A 20,379-nucleotide genomic window follows, 5' to 3' on the forward strand; every position below is an offset into this window, starting at 1 on the left:
CCACCCCTCCCCTTCTGGTTCATTTGCATAGAACTTTCATTTCTCCATTAAAATATTATTCGTCTTTCTTGGGGGGGGGGGGGGGGCGTCGAGGGCGGGCTGCGGCTGCGGCGGCTCCGGTGACGGCCCTGGAGGCCAGGCGCGGCTGCGTGTGCTTGCTTCCCACCGCGGCCATTGCCCTCGCCGCCATGATGGGCTCCTGGCGCTCGGCGGCAGCGCCACCTTCCTGCCCTGCCTCGCGCAGCCCCTAGACGGCTGTTGCTTCCGCTGCATTTTAACTGAGCTGCGCAGGCGGCCATCGCCGCCGCTCTGACGCTTGCGACGTCGTCTCCCTCTGCGTCCCCAGCCCCGAGTCTTTTCCTCGCTCTCTTAGCCGCCCAAGGGCGATCGGGGCGGATGGCAGCTCAAATATCTGGGCTCACTACGGCAAGTGGCACCCCAAGACGTTTTATTGTAAGTCAAACAAAGTCATACATGGCTGTTACGGCGCTCTCGATGCGGTTTTCCAACAATCGTTGCCTTCTTCAGAGTCTAAATAAAGCAGTAGCAATCCAATTGGCTAAGAAGAAGTTCTCACCACTCTCTTATCCAATAGGAGGAAAAGTGAAAATTACACAGGACGTGAACGGGGGAATAGCATTTGAAGGAGTCTTTTGAGCTCATTTATTTGGAAATAACTTTTTTTCTTGAAACTACTTTCTTGAAAAAGGTGCATTTAAGCTATTAGCGATCTGTTGGTAGTATGTACTTTTTTAAAAGTTTTATTTATTACTTTTTTTTAAGTTTTATTTTCTTACCGAGGGACAACGTGATGCGGTATTTTTTGTTCATGTATCTATTATGGTATTTAGGAGTCTTTGTTTGATTTGAAAAATTCGAAGGTGTAATTCCATCCTTTAAAGTACCTTTGATCGTGTACGGTACAACTCTCCAGGAAACTCGGAGCCCAGTGTTAGCGATGCGTTGTGCTGGGGTGCTAAAGAACGATTTAAAAACGGGTCTTGTAATGCAGCGTGGCTGCAAGAAGTTCGTTGTTTAATGGTAGAGGAGACGAGGCGAAGTGCACTCAAGTGCTGCGAGAGAAAGGTACAATTAATTACTGAGGTTTCAGAAGGAAGGCACGTTTCCTTTTGGAACATCAGGGAAGTGTTCCTGACATTTTGAGGTTACTGAATGATGGGTAGGACTTTATTAAGCGGTGGCGGAGGTGGGGAAGGGACATTTCAAGGGTGAATGTTCTTCGGAAAAATGTAAGTATTTACAGTTTGTTTGGAGTAGATAGTGTAGGTAGGGGAGTGGTGGGAATTCTGGGCAGAAAAGGTAGGTGGTGGAAGAGCTTGCTTGCCAGGTGTTAAGGCTTATAAACCCAATGGGGGAGCCCGGGGAGCCCTCAAGTTTCTGGGCTTTATATTCGCTTAGTAGTTCCATTAGACTAGGAAAAGTTTCAGAGTTGAGAAATAACGAGAGTAATAAGTTCACCAGTGTTTTCACTACTGGAATGATTATGAAGAATATTCAGAAGTTTAGCCAGTTTTACTACTTTTTCAATGATCCATCTATTAGATAGCTGCTCCTTTTTTCTATCCTAACTTCTCATTGCAAATAACCTTTTGCTCAGTTATTATAATTTCTCTAGTAAACAAACAGGGAGGGGTTCCTAACTTTTCATTTACCAGGTGAAAAATACAGGACTAGTGCCGTAGATTACTTTACTAAAATGAGGAATGAATTTGTAAGCATTCCCGTGGTCATTTTGAAAGAATCAGTGTTTGAGAAGTAGGTTAGAAGAGCCGGTTACTAAAAAGGCAGCAGCCTTCAGACGGCCCTTTGCAATCCCCGTTCTTCTCCCTTGTGAGAGTAACCAAGGCTGTTTGCTAAGCGAAGCCTTCTCATGTTGTGATTAATCTTTGACTATTATAGATGCACATGTGGGGAATGTGTGCCATAGGATTTTATGACATAAAACAAATATTCACTAGAAACTTGTTATAGTTTTTCCACTCCTAGACCGTGGCAGGTCAGAGTATAGATGCTCCATGAGAGGACGGGAGGGAACTGGAGATTCTCATGGTTGTCATAAAGGGCCATGGTTTACAGACGATTAAGAAACAGTGCGTTGTAGGAGGCCCACTGGAAGCAAGTTGCTAAGGGGCTGGGTTGTTGAGGTGGTAAGAGTAAACGTACACTTAGAAAGAAGAACCAGTTGCTTTCTTTCTTGCCAGCTGGGAAAGACATAGAAAATTGTTGCATACACAGTACAGCAGCAGTAGATGTTTTACTACAGCAAGAGTGGATGTTCAAGATAAAGATTGTTAGACTCAAGTTGTGTAATGAAGGAGACAGATAAGTGCATAGTTTAGAAGGATTTCTATCTCCAACTGTTCCGTATAAAATGCTTTTTGCATGAAAGAGTAGACTTTGATCTGGAAAACCTTATTACCTTACCATCTTGGATACCTGACGTGTTAATTTTTAAGTTATGTAGATGTTTCAGATAGGTGCAAGTTTCCTTTTAAAAAAAAATGCTCAGAATACATTAAAACAGTTTTTTTCCGCATTCATTTTGTAAATACTTTCTCTCTAATCCCATCTGTACTTGTATTGTCAATGATGACCTTGTTTTTATTATGTGTGCACATACTAGCAATCAGACTTTTTTACTCTGAAATTCCTCAACCCGCCCTGGAAACCCCTCAGCATTAGCAGAGATTACCTAATCTTTTACTTAAATCAGGATAGATGATCATCTGAGCATTTGCGCTTACTTCCTTCCATATCATGCTCTTCTTTAGTCTCTAAGGCTTTCCTCCCCCCTGTTCCTTCCCTGCAGGAAGAGTTGGCCTCCTTCAGGCCCAGCTGCTCTTCCTGTGCACCCCACCCGTCCTTTGGGACGGACCTGTTAGTGAATCTGAATCTGCCGATTGCATCATTGCCTTCTAACTCCACTGGTGCCTTTCCCTCCCCTTATAAACATTCCTAGGTTTGCTCATCGTGCAGAAAACCTCACCTGTCTTTTTTTCTTTCACCAGTACTTTTCTTTTCATCCCACTTACTCCTAAATTGGGTAACTGTTCCACAGCATGTCACTGGGTGTGTCACATAAAAGTATTCTGTGTTTCAGAAACTCTTTGCCTTCTCTGTCTTATATCATGAAATTGCCGTCAAGGTCAATCTTCTGTCCTTTTTTTTCTCAAATCTTCTCCCCGGGTTCCAGTGTTCCATACCATGCCCATCCTCTCTTTTAGTTTCTCATCTATCATTTTCAGTTGCCTACTGACCATCTCCACCCAGGTTCCCAGCTGTCTCAACACGGCTGAAACAAGATTGATCTGGCACATAGTAAATAGATGTCCAATACTATATATTGGAAAAATAATCTTTTTTAAACCCAGTGTCCCTAAAACACCTACTTCTGGTTTTCTTTCTCTTAATGGCATCATTATTTTCCCAGGCTCATTTTTCTCTGTCTCATACAGCAATGTGGACATCTTTAATTTATTAGCTTTTACTCTTCACCCAAGGAGATGTGTGTTTTGTTTTGTTTTTAAATTGAGTTTAGAAAGTGAGGAAGGGAGAGGGATAGAGAGAAAGAGAAATATCGATGTGAGAGAGAAACATCAATCAGTTGCCTCCCGTACTCACCCCAAATGGGAATTGAATTTGTAACCTAGGTATGTGCCCTGACTGGGAATCAAACCCAAGACCCTTCTGTGCAAGGGATGACGCTCCAACCAACTGAGCCACACTGGTCAGGGCTAATTTATTATATTTTAACTGTGTTTATATTTTTTCATGTTTTCTAAACTCTCAATGTACAAACAGTTTTATTCTTGTCCCCAAGCAGTACCTGGCACATGGTCATTATCTCTTAAAACAATTAATTATTGGGTGCAGAGAGTTTTATGTAGCTGAATAGTTTTCAACTATTCAATCATCTAGTCCAGTGATGGCGAACCTATGACACGTGTGTCAGAGGTGACACGCGAACTCATTTTTTTGGTTGATTTTTCTTTGTTAAATGGCATTTAAATATATAAAATAAATATCAAAAATATAAGTCTTTGTTTTACTATGGTTGCAAATATCAAAAAATTTCTATATGTGACACGGCACCAGAGTTAAATTAGGGTTTTTCAAAATGCTGACACGCTGAGCTCAAAGGGTTCGCCTTCACTGATCTAGTCAGTGTGTCCTTTGACCAAGGGGTATACATATTAAGGTACACCACATAAGTTGAGTAACCTCCACCCCATCCCCACTGCTTAACTATTTGGGGTTAATATAGCCAGTGTATTCTTATTCCTGTGAAATTACTTTTCTAAACAATGTTTTATAAAATCCAGATTCTTACAACTGTATTTACTCAAAGGGAGGTCCACTTTAAATTATGAAATATTTCAGGATTACAAGTGTCAATTTACAAATATTTCAGAGAAGCAAGTATCACCTAGATTTAACAGATCTTAATATTTAATTATATATTTGCTTCATAACATTTTTTATTTGTGTAAAGAAAGAAAATCTCATAGATTCAGTTAAAGAGTGCCCCTCATTCCATTCCTGTCTTTTCTTTGCCAGAAGTAACTAACCACTGTCCTAATATGTATGTACCAAAAACAAGTATGTATTGCTTTGTGTGTTTTCACTTTACATAAACAGTATCATACTGTTTGTCATTTTCTTCACTTAGCATTGTGTTTTTGAGTTTTATCCATGTTGTATGTGGATCTAGTTTAGTGATTCTCAAAGTGTGTTCCAGAAGTTCCCAAGGATCTCTTAAGATTCTTCTGGCCGAATTCCTCTGTACATACACTGCATGGGTGCTGTACAAAGGCTATATGACACATGATGTCTTAAGTTGAACACAAGCAGTTAAGGGGATCCAGCTGGCCTCTATTAAGCTTGATTTTTAAAGAGGCTTGCAAAAATGTAAAATAATGCTATTCTTTTCACTTTATTTTTTTTTTGAAAATAGTAATGTGTTACGTTGACATAAAGTGGGTTTATTGTTTTTTATCAATTTATAAATTATTTTTAAAATGCCTCAGATTTAATTTCTAATGTAAATATAGATAGAACCCACATAAGCAAAAACTTTTTGGAGCTCTCAATTTTTAAGGCTGTGAAAGGGGTCTTGAGACCAAGAAGTTTGAAAACTATTAATCTAGTTCATTCATTTTATTTGCATTTCAATGTATAAATATATTGTGATTCATTTATTATGGAGAGACCATTTGGTTTGCAATTTTCTATAATTCCAAACAGTGCTGCAGTGAACATCTTTATACTGTACAGGGTTCTTCTCTCTTGGGATTATAGTAGTAGAATTGCTACTTTCAGGAATCTGCATTTGTCACATTTACTGGGAATTGTCAAATTATGTCCTATTTGACACTCTCACCAGCTGTGTACGAGCCTCTGTTTCTCCAGACCAATGCCAAAAGATTACACTACATATTGTTTTCCAATCTGTTGGGTGTTAAGAATATCTCATAGCTGATTTCATTTTGCATTTCTTAAATTTCTAGTGAGATTGAGCCCCCCCCCCCACACACACACATGTATTTATTTGCCATTTGAGTTTTCTATGACTTACTTGTGCCTATCCTTCTTGGTCCATTTTTCAATTGGGTTGTTTTTTTCTCTTTGGCTTATGGATAGTTTTATATTCTGAATACTAATAATTTGTAATTATACACACTGAAAATACCATTTCCTAGGCTGTGGCTTATCTTTTAGCTTTGTTTATGGAATTTTTTTTTTTTTTGTATAAGACTTCTTGATGAGATGGTAATCAGTTTTCTTTCATTTATGGCTTATGTCCCATCCCCCCCCCCCCAAACCTCCAAGGTTATAATAGTGCTGTCTTTTTCATATTTAGGTCATTAATTCATCTGGAACTTTTAAAATCTATTGTGATCTAATTTTTTAAAATTATTTTTATTTTCTTGGTAATCCTCACCTGAGGATATTTTTTTCCATTGATTTTTAGAGAGAGTGTAGAAGGGAGGGAGAGAGGGGAGGGAGGAGAGAGAGAGAGAGAGAGAGAGAGAGAGAGAGAGAGAAGGAACCTTGATGTGAGAGAGACACATAGATTGGTTGCCTCCCACATGTACCCCAACTGGGCCAGGGAACAAACCTGCAACCCAGGTTATGCCCTTGACTGGGAATCGAACCCATGGCCCTTCGGTGTGCAGGCCAATCCTCTAACCATTGGGCAACACGGGCCATTGCTAATTTAAAATTTTATTTTTTTATTTTTATTTATATTTTTTATAGATTTTAGAGGGAGGGGGGAAGAGAGAGATACATCAATCAGTTATCTCCTACATGCACCCTGACCTTATATTTAACCTGCAACCTGGGTATGTGCCCTGACTGGGAATCAAACCTGCCACCTTTTGATGTACGGGACAACGCTCCAAGCAACTGAGCCACACTGGCCAGGGCTAATTTTATCTTTTTAATATGGATTTGCCAAGTAGTTTAGCCTTTCTCCCCACAGATTTATAATGCAGCTCCTGAGGTTTATCATATTCTCACAATATACATATCTGTTTCTAGTTTCTCCTGGTTTCATTTGTTGACTAACCATACTATACCACTCTGATTTAATAATGATTGCTTTATAATTAAATCTTAATATATGTGTGTTTTTTCTTCAGGTAAAAGCTATTTTCCTTCCTTTGTTTATTTTTGGGTCAGTTTCTATGAAAAACTTGGATTTTTATTGTATTTGCATCAAATTCATAGAATAAATATATAGATACAGATAGATATATGCTAAGTAGTGGAGCTGGGATTTGAATTTGGGTGTGCTCTATTGTTTTTCATAAAGTCTTGCTCAACTTTCATTAGATTTTTTTCTAGATACTGTGTAATTTTTGTTGTGAATAGGATTTTTTTTTTTTAGTTATTTCTGTTTAGCATCTAAGCTGATGTATAGGGAACACTATGGACTTACATGTATTGATATATAACCCCGCTGAACTCTCATATTACAATATTTCATAGATCTTGAGATCTAGTTTCCTCCCTTAACATTTTAACATCTCTGAAATCAAAATAGATCTTGAATTGATGGTGTCCTGAAATCAGTGTTGTCCTGGTAGCAGTCATGATATAGTTATTGTTGCCTGCACATGCACAAACTTGATCAAGACTCTTCATTTTGTCATCACTTAAATGAGTATGTGCATTGTTATGTAGTTATTTCATGCCAAACAATACAACCTAAGGGAGGAAAAATGGCGAAGTGGGTGTTTGACTGGAAAGAAAATCCCAAAGATAATAATGGAGCATTTTAAGAAACGCTGCCTCACTAACACTCTTGGCAGACGGCAATATTATTAGGAAAGTTTGAATAGTTTTGAGTAGAAAAGTAATTCATAGGACGCTGAATGTGAAGTTTTAGGAGTACCCTACCAATTTCTTTTGCTTCTATTTTTTTGTATATGCACAAAATACAAAAATATGTCTAAGTCTAAAAGAATTTTCTCAAAGTCTAAAATGAAAATTCTAGATAATAAAGTATGGCATCCCTTTAATTGGCAGTGTTTTTTTCTTAGTTGTATATAAAATAAGGATGTTACTTAAAATTGGTGGTATCTTTAGAATAAATGAAATGTGGGAGCAATAACACTTTAAAATTTTTCTGTATTTTCTAGGTAGTTGTGTGTGAATGAGGTTTTATTTTCCATTTATTTCGCCTCCTGTTTCTTTTCTCTTTTCTTTTTGTTAATCCTTACCCGAGGATATTTTTTTCCATTGATTTTTTTTAGAGAGAATGGAAGGTAAGGAGAGGTAGAGGGAGAGAGATAGAAAGAGAAATATTGTGAGAGATACACATGGATTGGTTGCCCCTGGCATGCGTCCAAACATGGGTGGGGATCGAACCTGCAACCCAGGTATGTGCCCTTGACTGGGAATGGAACCCACAACTCTTGGGTGATGCTCTAACCATTTAATCACACCGGCCAAGGCTTTTTTTTTTTTTTTAAATTGCATTGACTACTGTCTCTAGCACAGTGTTGAATAAAAGCATTGATAACAGGCATCCTTGTCTAGGTAATTGAATAGAGTGCTTCTAATATTTTATCATTAAGCATGATATTGTAGTGGGTTTTTTTGGATGGGGTAGATGTTATTTATTACATTCTCTTATACTTATTTTAGAGTTTTCATTGTGAACAGAAGTTGATTTTTCTAATGTGTTTGCTGGATATATTGGTTTGATGGATCGCATAGATTTTCTTTTTTTAAATTAAAAAAAATTAATTACAATTGACATTCAATATTGTATTAGTTTCAGTCAGCTATCTTGAGGATGTAGATTTTCTATTTTAAATTATCTTTGGATTTCCTGGATTATTGCTATGTACTTTTCCTTTTTCATGTCGGCTTTGTATTATTTTGATAACAAACAAGGTTATGTTAACTTCATAAGATGAGTATGGCAGTATTTTTTCTTTTTGAAATAGGTTTTACTTAATACTCTGTTCTTGAAAGTTAGAATTCATCTGTGAAACTGCCTGGTGTCTTTTCTGTGAATTGATTTGATTTAAATTTCTTTGGTGGTGGTAAGTCTTTTTGACTTTTTAAAAATTGATTTGAGAGAGAAACAGAAGAAACTTGTTGTTTCACTTATTTATGCATTTATTGGTTGATTCTTGCATGTGCATTGACCGGGAGTTGAACTCGCAACCTTAGCATATCAGGATGGTGATATCTAACCAACTGAACTACGTGTCCAGGACTTGACTATTCAGAAAAATGTAACTTTTCAATTATATTGGTATAAGATATAGGTTTCTCTGACTTTAAAATATCTAATTTGATTAATTTGTCCCTCTTTTTTTCAGCACTTCCAGTAACTTGCCTATGTTATTAAGACTTTTCAAATAGTTCGTTTCTTTTAAAAATATATTTTTTTGTTGATTTCAGAGAGAGGAAGGGAGAGAGAGAAACATCAATGATGAGAGAGACTCATTGATCGGCTGCCTTCAGCATTACCCTCACCCCCATTGGGGATCGAGCCTGCAACCCAGGCATGTGTCCTGACCGAGAATCGAACCCTGACTTCCTGGTTCGTGGGTTGACAGCCACACCGGCCGGGCTCAAATAGTTCTTATTGACCCTTTGTGTTTCTGCTCATTTGGTAAGATTTCTTTCCTTCTACTTTATTTGCATTTATTCTAACATTTAAAAAATTTAAGTTGAAGGTTTGGCTCATTAGTATTTAATTTCTACTCTTATAATATGTGCCTTTAAAACTATAAATTTTCCTCGAACTATAACTGGTTGTGATGATTTTGATATGAATTGATTTTTATTATTTAGTCCTAAATATATTGTGATTTTCATGATTTTCCTATTGCCCATTGAATTATTTAGAACTTTGTTTTAAAATTTATGGAATATTTTTTCTTTGGTCTGTGACATTTCTAGTTTTATTGCATTGTAGTTGGGGAACATTGATATGCAAAAATGAATTGTATTTCTCTATTAACAATTTAAAAGTCAAGTTTATTTTTATTTTTTAGAAGTCTGCTTTCTTTAATGTACAAAATGTATGAGTAGAAACAAAAGCAAACTAAACATATTTGTTTATACCACTATCTAGTTCTTTTATATCAACTTTACTATTCAAACAAAAGAAAGCAGGTGGCAATTGAGTGGTTCGGAAAGAGATACAACAAAGAAAACTTTTCTACCATATTTATTTTATACTGTGCTCACAGAGATGGCTTCTTTTACTGATCTACTGTGCAGGAATTCATTTGTATATAAAATTGAACCTGGTCAAAAGCTGAAGGAGACTAGAAATGATGGGCCCATATCCTGGTGCATTGTCCACACAATTCAAACAATGGTGCATCTACCAGCTTATAATTTTTAGGGACTGCTAACAAGGTTTTCTCTTGAAGTTGAACCAAAAACAACTTAAGTTCCTTTGGCTTTGTAATATGTGCTGGAATATGTGGATACTGAGGATGTTCAAAATTTGGTCTCTACCAGTTACCAAAGCAGTCATCAATGACCCAGTCTTACAGGACTCCACCTTGGCGACCTAGTATCTCTGTCATTAAGCGTTTTAGTCCTTCAACTTCATCTTCTCCTGGGTTAAGTTCACCATCAGGTAATCTGAAGAAAGTTGTTCCCAGCTATAGTAGTAACACATGGGGTAGCCAGTACTCATGTACAATTGGAACCCTTTCTACAGTCCTCATTCCAATTTTATCAAATATCACCCTCATGTGTTGAAATCTGGCCGCAACAGAGCTGTTCTTCTCAAAGAGGTGCTGCTTTGTAGCAGAAGTATAATTGATAAGAGGATACAGGTTGATGGTATGCTCCAAGGTGAGAGGCTTGGTCTCCTGGATGTGCTTGTTGCCCAACTGGTCAAAACCCTAACTGGATTTTATTAACCAGTCATCCCAATAAATGCAATAAAAAAAAACACAACAGGATTTTTTTTTTTTTTTGTAGACCAGTTCTCAAATTTATATGGAATTAATGCCGCTGATACTCAGTGGAGCTGATAGTCAATGGAGCCTGCCCATTGTTGGTCATGTAAGAAGCAGGTGTACTGTAAACCAGCCCCTTGCATTATCTAGCCTGTTATTGTAAAAAAAAAAAATGATTAAAGGATTGCCCTGGCTGGTGTGGCTCAGTGGTAGAGCATGGGCCCACTCACCGAGGCGTTGTGGGTTCGATTCCTGGTCAGGGGCACGGACCTGGGTTGCAGGTTTGATCCCTGGCCCCAGTGGAGGGCCTTGTGGGAGGGAACCAATTGATATGTCTCTCTAACATCTATATTTCTGTTTCTCTCCCTCCCCTCTTCCACTCTCTGAAAATCAGTGGAAAAAATATCCTCAGGTAAGGATTAACAAAAAAAACCCCCAAAACAAAATTAAAGTGTTTATTAAGTTATAGGTACAAAACATACTGCTTAACTGCATTAGCAAAAGATCACTGTATAAGCACTTCATAATTCTGCAGTTTTCAATTTAAAAATTTTATAGTTGTTGAAAAGCTTGAAATTATATTCTCGCCAGTGTTTATGATGTACAGAAAGCATTGTTAGTGTCAGCACTGAGTTTATAGAACCTTACAGACCCAAAGTAATATATTTAGGAAAAACAGTAATAGGAAGCATGTGTTCATGTAGGTGAGGGAAAGAGTAGGGATCAGTATTAGTCAAGTTACTATGTTGGTGATCTGGCAAGAGAGTAATTTAAAGAAGTTTTATAGTTTTAAGGATATTTAAAAGTTTAAAAACTGTAAATGCTGCATTACATGAGTTTTACAAGTAGTGCTAGAAAACTAAAGAAGGCACTTATTAGCTTGAATAAAGTAACATAAAAGCAAGAATGCTTTAATCTAAAAAAACCCCACCCATAATTCTGCATTATCAGAAAGATTTTTTAATATGAGGAGACACATTGCTCATTAAGGAGTTCAATAAGATAATACCGACCTTTCTTCATCATGTACTGCATTTGCCAGAAATTACCCTTTTAAAAAGTTTTCCCCTGACATTTTTATTTAGTTTATATCGGGTAAAATGTAGTCTGAATTAATCTCCACTTCATATTATGTCAAAACACTGTCTTTATCCTTTGATCACACCAAGTGCTTCAAACACTCCACTCCATGCAACTAAAGGCCGAATATTTCATTAGAGGAAACATATAAATAGGATTTCTGTCCATAATCTGAACAAAAGCTACTAAACTATTTTTTTAAATTTCACTACAAAATCAAAGTGTGATCCAAAGAGTTGAGTTATACATTATGATAGTCAGAATATTATATAATGAACATGGATTGACAAATTGTTGAGTGCATTAAATAGCAACATTTCATTAAGGAGGCTATACTGCTTTACTTATGAAAAACTAGATAGAAAGTGTATGCAGTTCCTAATATCAAGCTACAATCTTAAAGACAAAGGCATTGAAAGGTTTAGTGTTTAGTATTCATAGAATATTAATGCAACTAAACTCAGAGGGTGTTTTGGCAACTTTTAATCTGAGCACGAATAGGGGCTTTGGAAAAATAAGGTTTTAAGAAGGCTTGTCATTTTAGGACCAAAGTTTAATGTCTTCACCCAAATTGTTAGATTCTTTCTACTTGTTTGTCTTCAGATTCAACTGGTCTCTGACCTCAGTTCCTGCAGCAAAGTCAGGAGCACCCTTTTATCACAGTCCTTAGAATCTTCTGAGTAGACACCATTCTAAAAACATTGGTTTCATTCTGATTGTCAGAGGAATTACTTCTAACCCCAAAGTTTAGTCATCTCTGCTTGGAAGTACAGAACATGTTTTTTTTTTCTGATTTGGTGACAAAACAGAAGGAAAAATAACCGGTCAAAACTGTTCTTTGAATACTTAACTGATCACCTGAGTTTGTTTCTTTCTCTCTCTCTCTCTCTCTCTCTCTCTCTCTCTCTCTCTCTCTCTCCCCCTCTTCCTTTCACTCTCTGAAATCAATAAAAATATATTAAATATAAAAATATATTTGGGCTATAATATCTGTTAGGAAATGGGTATGATGTCCAATGATGAGAATATAGCAGATAAGTTTATCATGGTGCTTGGGTGAATTTCTTAGAGCACACTGAATATTGGGGAACTGCTGAAGCTTTCTGAGCAGGGGAGTGCCGTGATCAAAGCAATGCTTTGAAGGGTTAGTCTGCCTCAGTACTTGGCACCAGCCCTTACTTGTAGTAAGGTTCCTAGTCATTTGTTGTGGGAGTGGCAGAAAATGAAAGGCCAGTTGAGAGGTTATTTTTGTCCCCTGGGATCAGTAAATATGAAGCTGAGAGTAAACGGTGACAGTGGGAATAAAAAAGGGGGGTGGAGATAGATTCCTGAGAAGTTGTGGACAAGGAATGGATAAGGTCTGACAACCTGACTGAGTATAAGCAGAGAAGAAGGAAAAGTCCATAGTGGTCATGTCAGGAGAAGCAGGGCTTTATCCCGATGAAAATATTCAGCAGTCTGGTGAAAGTGTCAGGTACTAGCCTGAGTGTGTGGGTTTGGGGAATCATCTTTGTGTAAATGGTAGTTGAAACCTTGGAATAAAGAGGAAGCAGAAAACAAAAGGACTGAGCTCACCACCTTGGGCAAGGCTGCAATAATGGGTGAGGGGAGGCAGAGTAAACAGCAGTTGGGAAGGTGGGAAGAGAATTAGAACTCAGTTTATTTATTTTATTTTTTATTTTTTAAACAGATTTTATTAATTTTTTACAGAGAGGAAAGGAGAGGGATAGAGAGTTAGTAACATCGATGAGAGAGAAACATTGATCCAGCTGCCTCCTGCACACCTCCTACTGGGGATGTGCCCGCAACCAAGGTACATGCCCTTGACCGGAATCGAACCTGGGACCCTTCAGTTCACAGGCTGACGCTCTATCCACTGAGCCAAACCGGTTAGGGCTAGAACTCAGTTTAAAGAAACTGAGGAAGGAGAGAATTTCAAAATTGAGGGAGTTAATTACCTGTCCAACCCCAATAGAAAAGCTAAGGAGGATTGTGCAGGAGTTATTGTGCAGGTTGAGAATTCTTAGAGCAGATGGGGTTGTGTTTATGTAGGGGAATTGGGGAGAGGGGCATTTAATGCATTAATGAATTGCATTTATTGCCTTCTTAATTGGCTTAATTTCATTTTAGTAGTCTATCATTATGCTTAGAAGCTTAATTCACGTTTATCATTTTGTAATTACATTTTTTAATGTATTATTGATTTTTTACAGAGAGGAAGGGAGAGGGATAGAGAGTTAGAAACATCGATGAGAGAGAAACATCGACCAGCTGCCTCCTGCACACCTCCTACTGGGGATGTGCCCGCAACCAAGGCACATGCCCTTGACCAGAACGGAACCTGGGACCTTTCAGTATGCAGGCCGACGCTCTATCCACTGAGCCAAACCGGTTTGGCTGTGATTACATTTTTTTAAAGGTGAAAAAGAATTATGGCCAGGGGTGATTTTGGTGGGGAGAGAGTATTGACAACTTTCCATTTTTCATAGTTGAAAATGTTTTTCTTTATTGGTCCTTTTAATTTGAAGCAGTTTGAATAAATAATATGGAACATGCTCTTTCTTGATAATAAATATAATATGTCTCAGTTGACATGTTGAAAATCCAATTATTAATATTAAGTGAGTTTCTCATGGATATTTCTTTAAGGAATATATACACAAACACACACATATGTTTTAGCATTTGAAAAGCATATATAAATATGGTTTATAGCAAACAAGTACAATAAAAAAAAAGGAAAAAGGATAAATTGCTGTGGAAATTCAGAGGAGAGAGAGATTTTCAGCTTTTTCTTTTTTGGTGGGGAAGGGGATTTTGGGGAAAGGCTCTAGCAAGATGATAGCGGAAAGGTGTTCCATCCAGGTAGAAGAAACCCTGAGTCAAATAGAGTTTGGGGTCTTATGGGGACATTGGGCATTTTTGTTTAGCTGAAATGTGTGCGTGTCATGGTGGGGGAAGGTGCTCGAAAGAAAGTTAGGGAATATGATGGACAGATAGTTTAGTCCCCAGACTTAGAAGATGGCAGGAGCCATTAAAAATTTTTTTAGCAGGAATGACATCACCTAGCTACGTGGTCGGCAAACTGCGGCTCGCGGCAAACTGCGGCTCGCGAGCCTCATGCGGCTCTTTGGCCCCTTGAGTGTGGCTCTTCCTAAGCCTTAGGAGTACCCTAATCAAGTTAATAACAATGTACCTACCTATATAGTTTAAGTTTAAAAAATTTGGCTCTCAAAAGAAATTTCAATCGTTGTACTGTTGATATTTGGCTCTGTTGACTAATGAGTTTGCCAACCACTGACCTAGCTGATGCATTATAAAAATGACTCTTGTCATTTGAAATTTTAATAAGCATGCAGAGCTTATGTTATCAACAAAAAATGATAAAGGTAACAGAAAGATGTGTCTAATAGTACTGTTTAGGTTGGATTAGAAAGTGAAAATGTAGATAGAGATAAGGAAACCAATGAGGGGGAGGAGGTTTATGCAATACTTACAATATGAGTAAACCACAATCTTTGATGTCTGCTCTTTTGAAACAGTCATTAGTATTAAGTAGTATATTATTTTATGGGTTAAGTTCTTTTTGCTGTAAGTTTTGGCTTAAGTAGTGAGGTCATTGGGATGTCTTGCACAAATTCAAGGCAGATAAGGTTCTGTAGTTGGACCTCAGAAAGTTCTAGAGCCAGGAGCTAAAAAAATACTGGTAAGCCTCCCTTCCCTGTTCTCTCTCTACTCTGTTTCTGAGGGCATTCACTGGATTCTTTTTCATTTGTAAACTTTATCTCACTAGTCTAAGCTGAAGTTGGAAAAGGGCCTTTCTCAGCTCCTATATAATAGCTACCAGGAGAAAGAGACTGAGTGACCCTTGCTCATGGTTTTAGTTCTCAGGGACAGGACTTTGATTTTATTGTTCTCAAAGATGAACTTATTTTTATCATTTTATAGCCAGTGCCAATCAACTACATGGCCAGGAGAGTATAAATACACTGTGGGAATTTACTTCTCTAGATCAGAAGGTTAGTTAAGAGATGTCGTTATAAGTTAGGCAGAAATCCCAAATGGTGTTTACTATAATTATGCACTTTGAGTTTTTACTGATCTTGAATGTATTGGTTGAAAGCAGACTACATTAAATTTAGAAAAGTAATATGAAAATCGTGTAGAAATTTCCCCCCAATAAGGTACAGAGTGTGTTTAAGTTGAACCTTAATAAAACCAGTTACCCTTGTGGGAGTGTGGGATGTATGGACTGAGAGGAGACAAGTGCTGGGGTGCTGGAAATGTTCTATATCTTGATCTGGGTAGTACAGTGATTACATAGGTTTAAAAGCATGTGTCAAAATTAATCAGAATGTGTGCACTTGATATATGCAAGCAGTATCTCAAGCAAAAAGCCTAGGCAAAGTTGACTTGTTTGATTTCTCTGCCTTGCCTTGTCTTATAGATGCCTATTATCATTGGAAATCAATTAAGTTCCCTTTTACTTTAGATAGATGTGTTTTGTTTTGTTTTTTAAATCCTTCCTGAGGAGAGAGTGGACGGGAGGGGGAGATGCGAGAGAGAGTGTGGGGAAACATTCATGTGAGAGAGACTCATTGATTGGTTGCCTGCTATGTGCCCCTGACCAGGAGCTAGGGATTGAACTTGCAACTCAGGTACGTTTCCTTGACCAGGAATCAAACCCACAACCCTTTGGTCCAAGGGCCGACACTCTAACCACTGTGCAAAACTGGCCAGGGCTAGGTAGATATGTTTTTGATAGATGTTCATCTGTGACATAGTTATGAGTGTTTCAGAAATGTAAATATGGTGCATTTTAAATACATGATATAATAAAAGTAATACTTGGTTTACTTTTTTCCCCTAATTTAGGAGCTGTGACTGATGAAAATTAAAGGCCATGGATGAAGATGGACTTGAATTACAACCACAAGAGCCAAACTCATTTTTTGCTGCAACAGGTATAACTGTTTGGGTTGCTCTATTTTCCACCTACCAGATTTGGAGTTGGTTATCGAGTGGACAAATTGCTAGGCTCTCACATTGATATTCACACTTAGGTATCTTGTGTCAAGTCTACAAATATTAAAGTGAACACATTATTCTCCTTCTTAAAAATTTGGCTCCCTTACAACCAACTCTTAAATTTTTGTCAGTAACAGCATCAGTATCAAAACCTCAGTGTTATCCTCAGTTACTCTCATCTTGCCCAGTTAGAGCACTGAGTCCTGTTAGTTTTCTCTTTGAAAATGTTGCTAATATTTACTTCCCACCACATAGACAGGCTCTATCATCTCATTCCTAGTCTGCAATAACTTTGAAGTTATTCTTTTTCTTGTCCTTAGTCTCTCTTTTAAAAAAAAGAAATATTTTTATTGATTTTAAAGAGGGAAGGAGTGAGGGAGAGAGAAAGACATCAATGTGAGAGAGCCACATCGACTGGTTGCCTCTCACATATGGCCCAACTAGGGAGTGAACCCGTAACTCTGGTATGTGCCCTTGACTGGGAATCGAACCTGAGACGCTTCAGTGTGTGGACTGACACTCTAACCACTGAGAACACAGACCAGAGTGAACTAGCAACCTTTTGGTGCACGGATGACACTCAACCAACTGAGCCACACACCGGCCAGGGCCTTAGTCTCTTTTATATAGTCCCCCAGCCAGAGTACTCATCGTAAAGTAACACATGGATCATGTAATTTCTTTGTTTTCCATTACCCAGCAGTTAAATTATAAACCTCAGGCCCTCCACATTCTGACCCCATCCTACTTTTACAACCTATCTTTCACAGGTTGAGAAGAGGAGCCTTTTGCTTCAGGAAGACAGTCTTACCCCACTCTCCAAACTATACAAGGAAAATTAAGTTCATGAAGTTTTAAAATAGAAAAAAATTATTCATAATTTTAGGTTATCCATCATTCCAATTACATAACATCGTAAAGTGATTACACTAGGTTTTATGATATAAGATGGTTTTATATCACACTAGCTAGCTACCCTTATAAATAAAATATTAATGAGTTTTCCATTGGGCTTAAAATGATCATATTGCAGTATATTAAAGAAGTAGCAATTTATATCAGGAAATTCAGTATTAGTGGTTTTTAATTTTCACTTCTTTAATCTCTAAATCCAGTGTGTGTATGTGTTGGAGGGGTATGTTTATTTTTCTTAACAATTTAGAATAGTCTTTGACACAAGTTTGGTAATTTCAGTTTGATAACAAATGCAGTTATAATTCTTTTATTAGAACATGTATAATTAATGTGCTTGAAAGAGAAGCTCTTTTGAGGAAAAATGTACAGTATTTGCTAGCTTAATCTTGTCATGAGCAATCCTGGGTCATGGGCTAAGTGGTAGATTGAAGGGCTATTTCATTTTAGCCCTGGTTGTTAACACTTATGGTGTTTGTTTATCTTTGAGCAAGTCACTTAATCTGCCAGGGCCTCCATTTTCATTTGTCCTAATAATAATGAAACCTCTCATTACAGTTTTTCAGAATACTTCCCATACATTTCCCATTTGATCATCACAACAGTCCTGTGAGGTATGCATGGCAGATACTACTATCCTCATTTTACTGATGAGGAAACCGAAACTCAGAGGTTAAATGACTTGCCCAAGGTCACAAAACTAATAAGTGTCTAAACCCTGTTCTCTGGTTTAGATTTTTTAACTATTGCTCTTGCCACTAAATGCTTTCATCTTTATATCTGTAAAATGGAGATTATAGTGATCTATTGCTTGATGTTAATATTGAGAATATTGAAAACAAAGGAGTATAAAAGCACTTAGTAGAAGTTCTATAGAAAATAAAGCCAACATTTTTTATTCTAGATGTAATTAAAATAGCTATTAATTGGCTTCAAGATTTCCTACATTTTTAAAGGTTCTTTGACCTCTGTTGATCATTTGTGTTTGTTAAACAAAATCATGCGTCTCTCTGAGGGCCTGGCCAGTGATACACAGTCATTGAGTTAGGCAGCTGCTTGGATTCAGCCTGATCTGGGTCACATCCAGAATCACTAATTAAAATTAATTGCTTTTTAACTAAGATTTTTATAAAACCTCATTTGCTTTTCTCTGGACCAGGAGCCAAGATAACCAGATTTGTTTTATTGTATTTTATGTGTTTTGACAAGGATATCTGATTTGGAGTCCCATTTGTGGCATTTATTCAGAGTAATATTTACTGAGTACCATAATCTGTACAAACGGTGTGATCTTGGTGAAGTCATTTAATCTCATTGGGCTTTAATTGATTCAACCCTATACCTTTATTCTTAACTGCAGAGTGGACTAGAGTAGTGTTTCTTATACTCTAAGGAACTGCCTGGGGCATTAGGGTATGGGGCGATGCAAGGAGGCTGGATGGAGGCAGAGTACCCTGGTGAAGTTGGGGTAGGCCCCGCTCCAACTAACCTCACCCTCTACTGCTCCAGAGCAGTTGCAGTTTTATTCATCTTATCTATTCACAGAGGCTCCTTAACTAGTTGCCTTTCCTCTAGCTGTGGCCTTGTAGCTGTCTTCCCCCCTCCCCATGTTGACACTATTACAGATGTCCCCCATTTTACCCACTTTTGCCCCCCTCCACCCAGCCCCCGCCCTAGCCCTCTTTTATTTATGTCCCTGTCCTTTCATATCTTAGATTCAGAGGATAATTTCTAAATTTCCATAGTCATAAATGTAGGATATTGATGAGATACTATATCAGAACAAAGGGGGAAAGAGGAGAAAAATGGAGGGGAACTAAAGAAATACATGGGAGAGATGGAAAGAAGATAAAGTATTAGTTGAGGGAGAGATGGAGCAAGATGAAAGATGAAAAACACATAATAAAGGAAAATGGTATATTTGCCACCTGAAGTTGCTTTACTTATTAATTTTTATAATCATCCCTTAAGTATATGCATATGGATTTAATTTTAGTGAGCCTAGAATTTTACTTTCATGAACATTTTTATTTTGTGACTGCCTCAATTGCTTGGTTTTTCTATTTTCTTATCAATTGATTTGGGATGAGTATAAAAAGTTCTTAATATTAAAATTTTTCATTTCTGATATTCAAAAATAGATTCCCTTTTAATTTTTTAATCTATATGAATGTTTGAGAAAACTGAGGAACTAGTCTGTTTTCCTGGTAGAAATTAAATAACATTTACATTAGCTGAGGCAGTCATACATGCCTACTTGAAATTGTGCTTTTAAATTTTTTCTTTTAAGGAACTGATGCTGCACACATGGATGGTGATCAAATTGTTGTGGAAGTTCAAGAAACCGTTTTTGTTTCAGATGTTGTGGATTCAGACATAACTGTGCATAATTTTGTTCCTGATGACCCAGACTCAGTTGTAATCCAAGATGTTATCGAGGACGTTGTTATAGAAGATGTTCAGTGCCCAGATATCATGGAAGAATCAGATGTATCTGAAACGGTCATCATTCCTGAACAAGTGCTGGACTCAGATGTAACTGAAGAAGTTTCTTTAGAACATTGCACAGTCCCAGATGATGTTTTAGCTTCCGATATTACTTCATCAATGTCTATACCAGAACACGTCTTGACAAGTGAATCTATACATGTGTCTGACGTTGGACACGTTGAGCATGTGGTTCATGATAGTGTAGTTGAGGCCGAAATTGTCACTGATCCTCTGACAACGGATGTAGTTTCAGAAGAAGTGTTGGTAGCAGATTGTGCCTCGGAAGCAGTCATAGATGCCAATGGGATCCCTGTGGACCAGCAAGATGATGACAAGAACAACTGTGAGGACTACCTTATGATTTCCTGTAAGTCTTGGGGTACAGTGATTCTCAAAGGTATTT

At 37.6% G+C, this 20,379-nt stretch overlaps 1 protein-coding gene and 1 pseudogene across 7 annotated transcripts in view; one reads left to right on the forward strand and one right to left on the reverse strand.

Annotated features, from left to right (window-relative positions):
• The window catches only part of ZFX (zinc finger protein, X-linked), a 39,838-nt gene that overhangs the window by 1,012 nt on the left and 18,447 nt on the right, over window positions 1–20,379 (forward strand). Inside the window, exons 1-5 of one of the 7 annotated variants that reach the window (XM_014453044.2) lie at window positions 7,810–8,774; window positions 8,862–9,157; window positions 10,861–10,878; window positions 16,422–16,510; window positions 19,777–20,343. In XM_014453044.2, the coding sequence (XP_014308530.1) occupies window positions 16,450–16,510; window positions 19,777–20,343 (628 nt within the window). In that variant the 5' untranslated portion in view covers window positions 7,810–8,774; window positions 8,862–9,157; window positions 10,861–10,878; window positions 16,422–16,449. Of the gene's footprint in view, window positions 1–173; window positions 454–7,809; window positions 8,775–8,861; window positions 9,158–10,856; window positions 10,879–13,934; window positions 13,966–16,421; window positions 16,511–18,044; window positions 18,101–19,776; window positions 20,344–20,379 lie in introns of those variants that run through there. The other 6 variants (XM_023751328.1, XM_006085632.3, XM_006085637.3 and 3 more) reach the window with 6 other exon arrangements.
• Window positions 9,170–11,445, reverse strand: LOC102433539 (annotated as a pseudogene).

The sequence above is a fragment of the Myotis lucifugus genome, unplaced genomic scaffold (assembly GCF_000147115.1).
Source record: "Myotis lucifugus unplaced genomic scaffold, Myoluc2.0 scaffold_20, whole genome shotgun sequence".
Taxonomy (NCBI): domain Eukaryota; kingdom Metazoa; phylum Chordata; class Mammalia; order Chiroptera; family Vespertilionidae; genus Myotis; species Myotis lucifugus.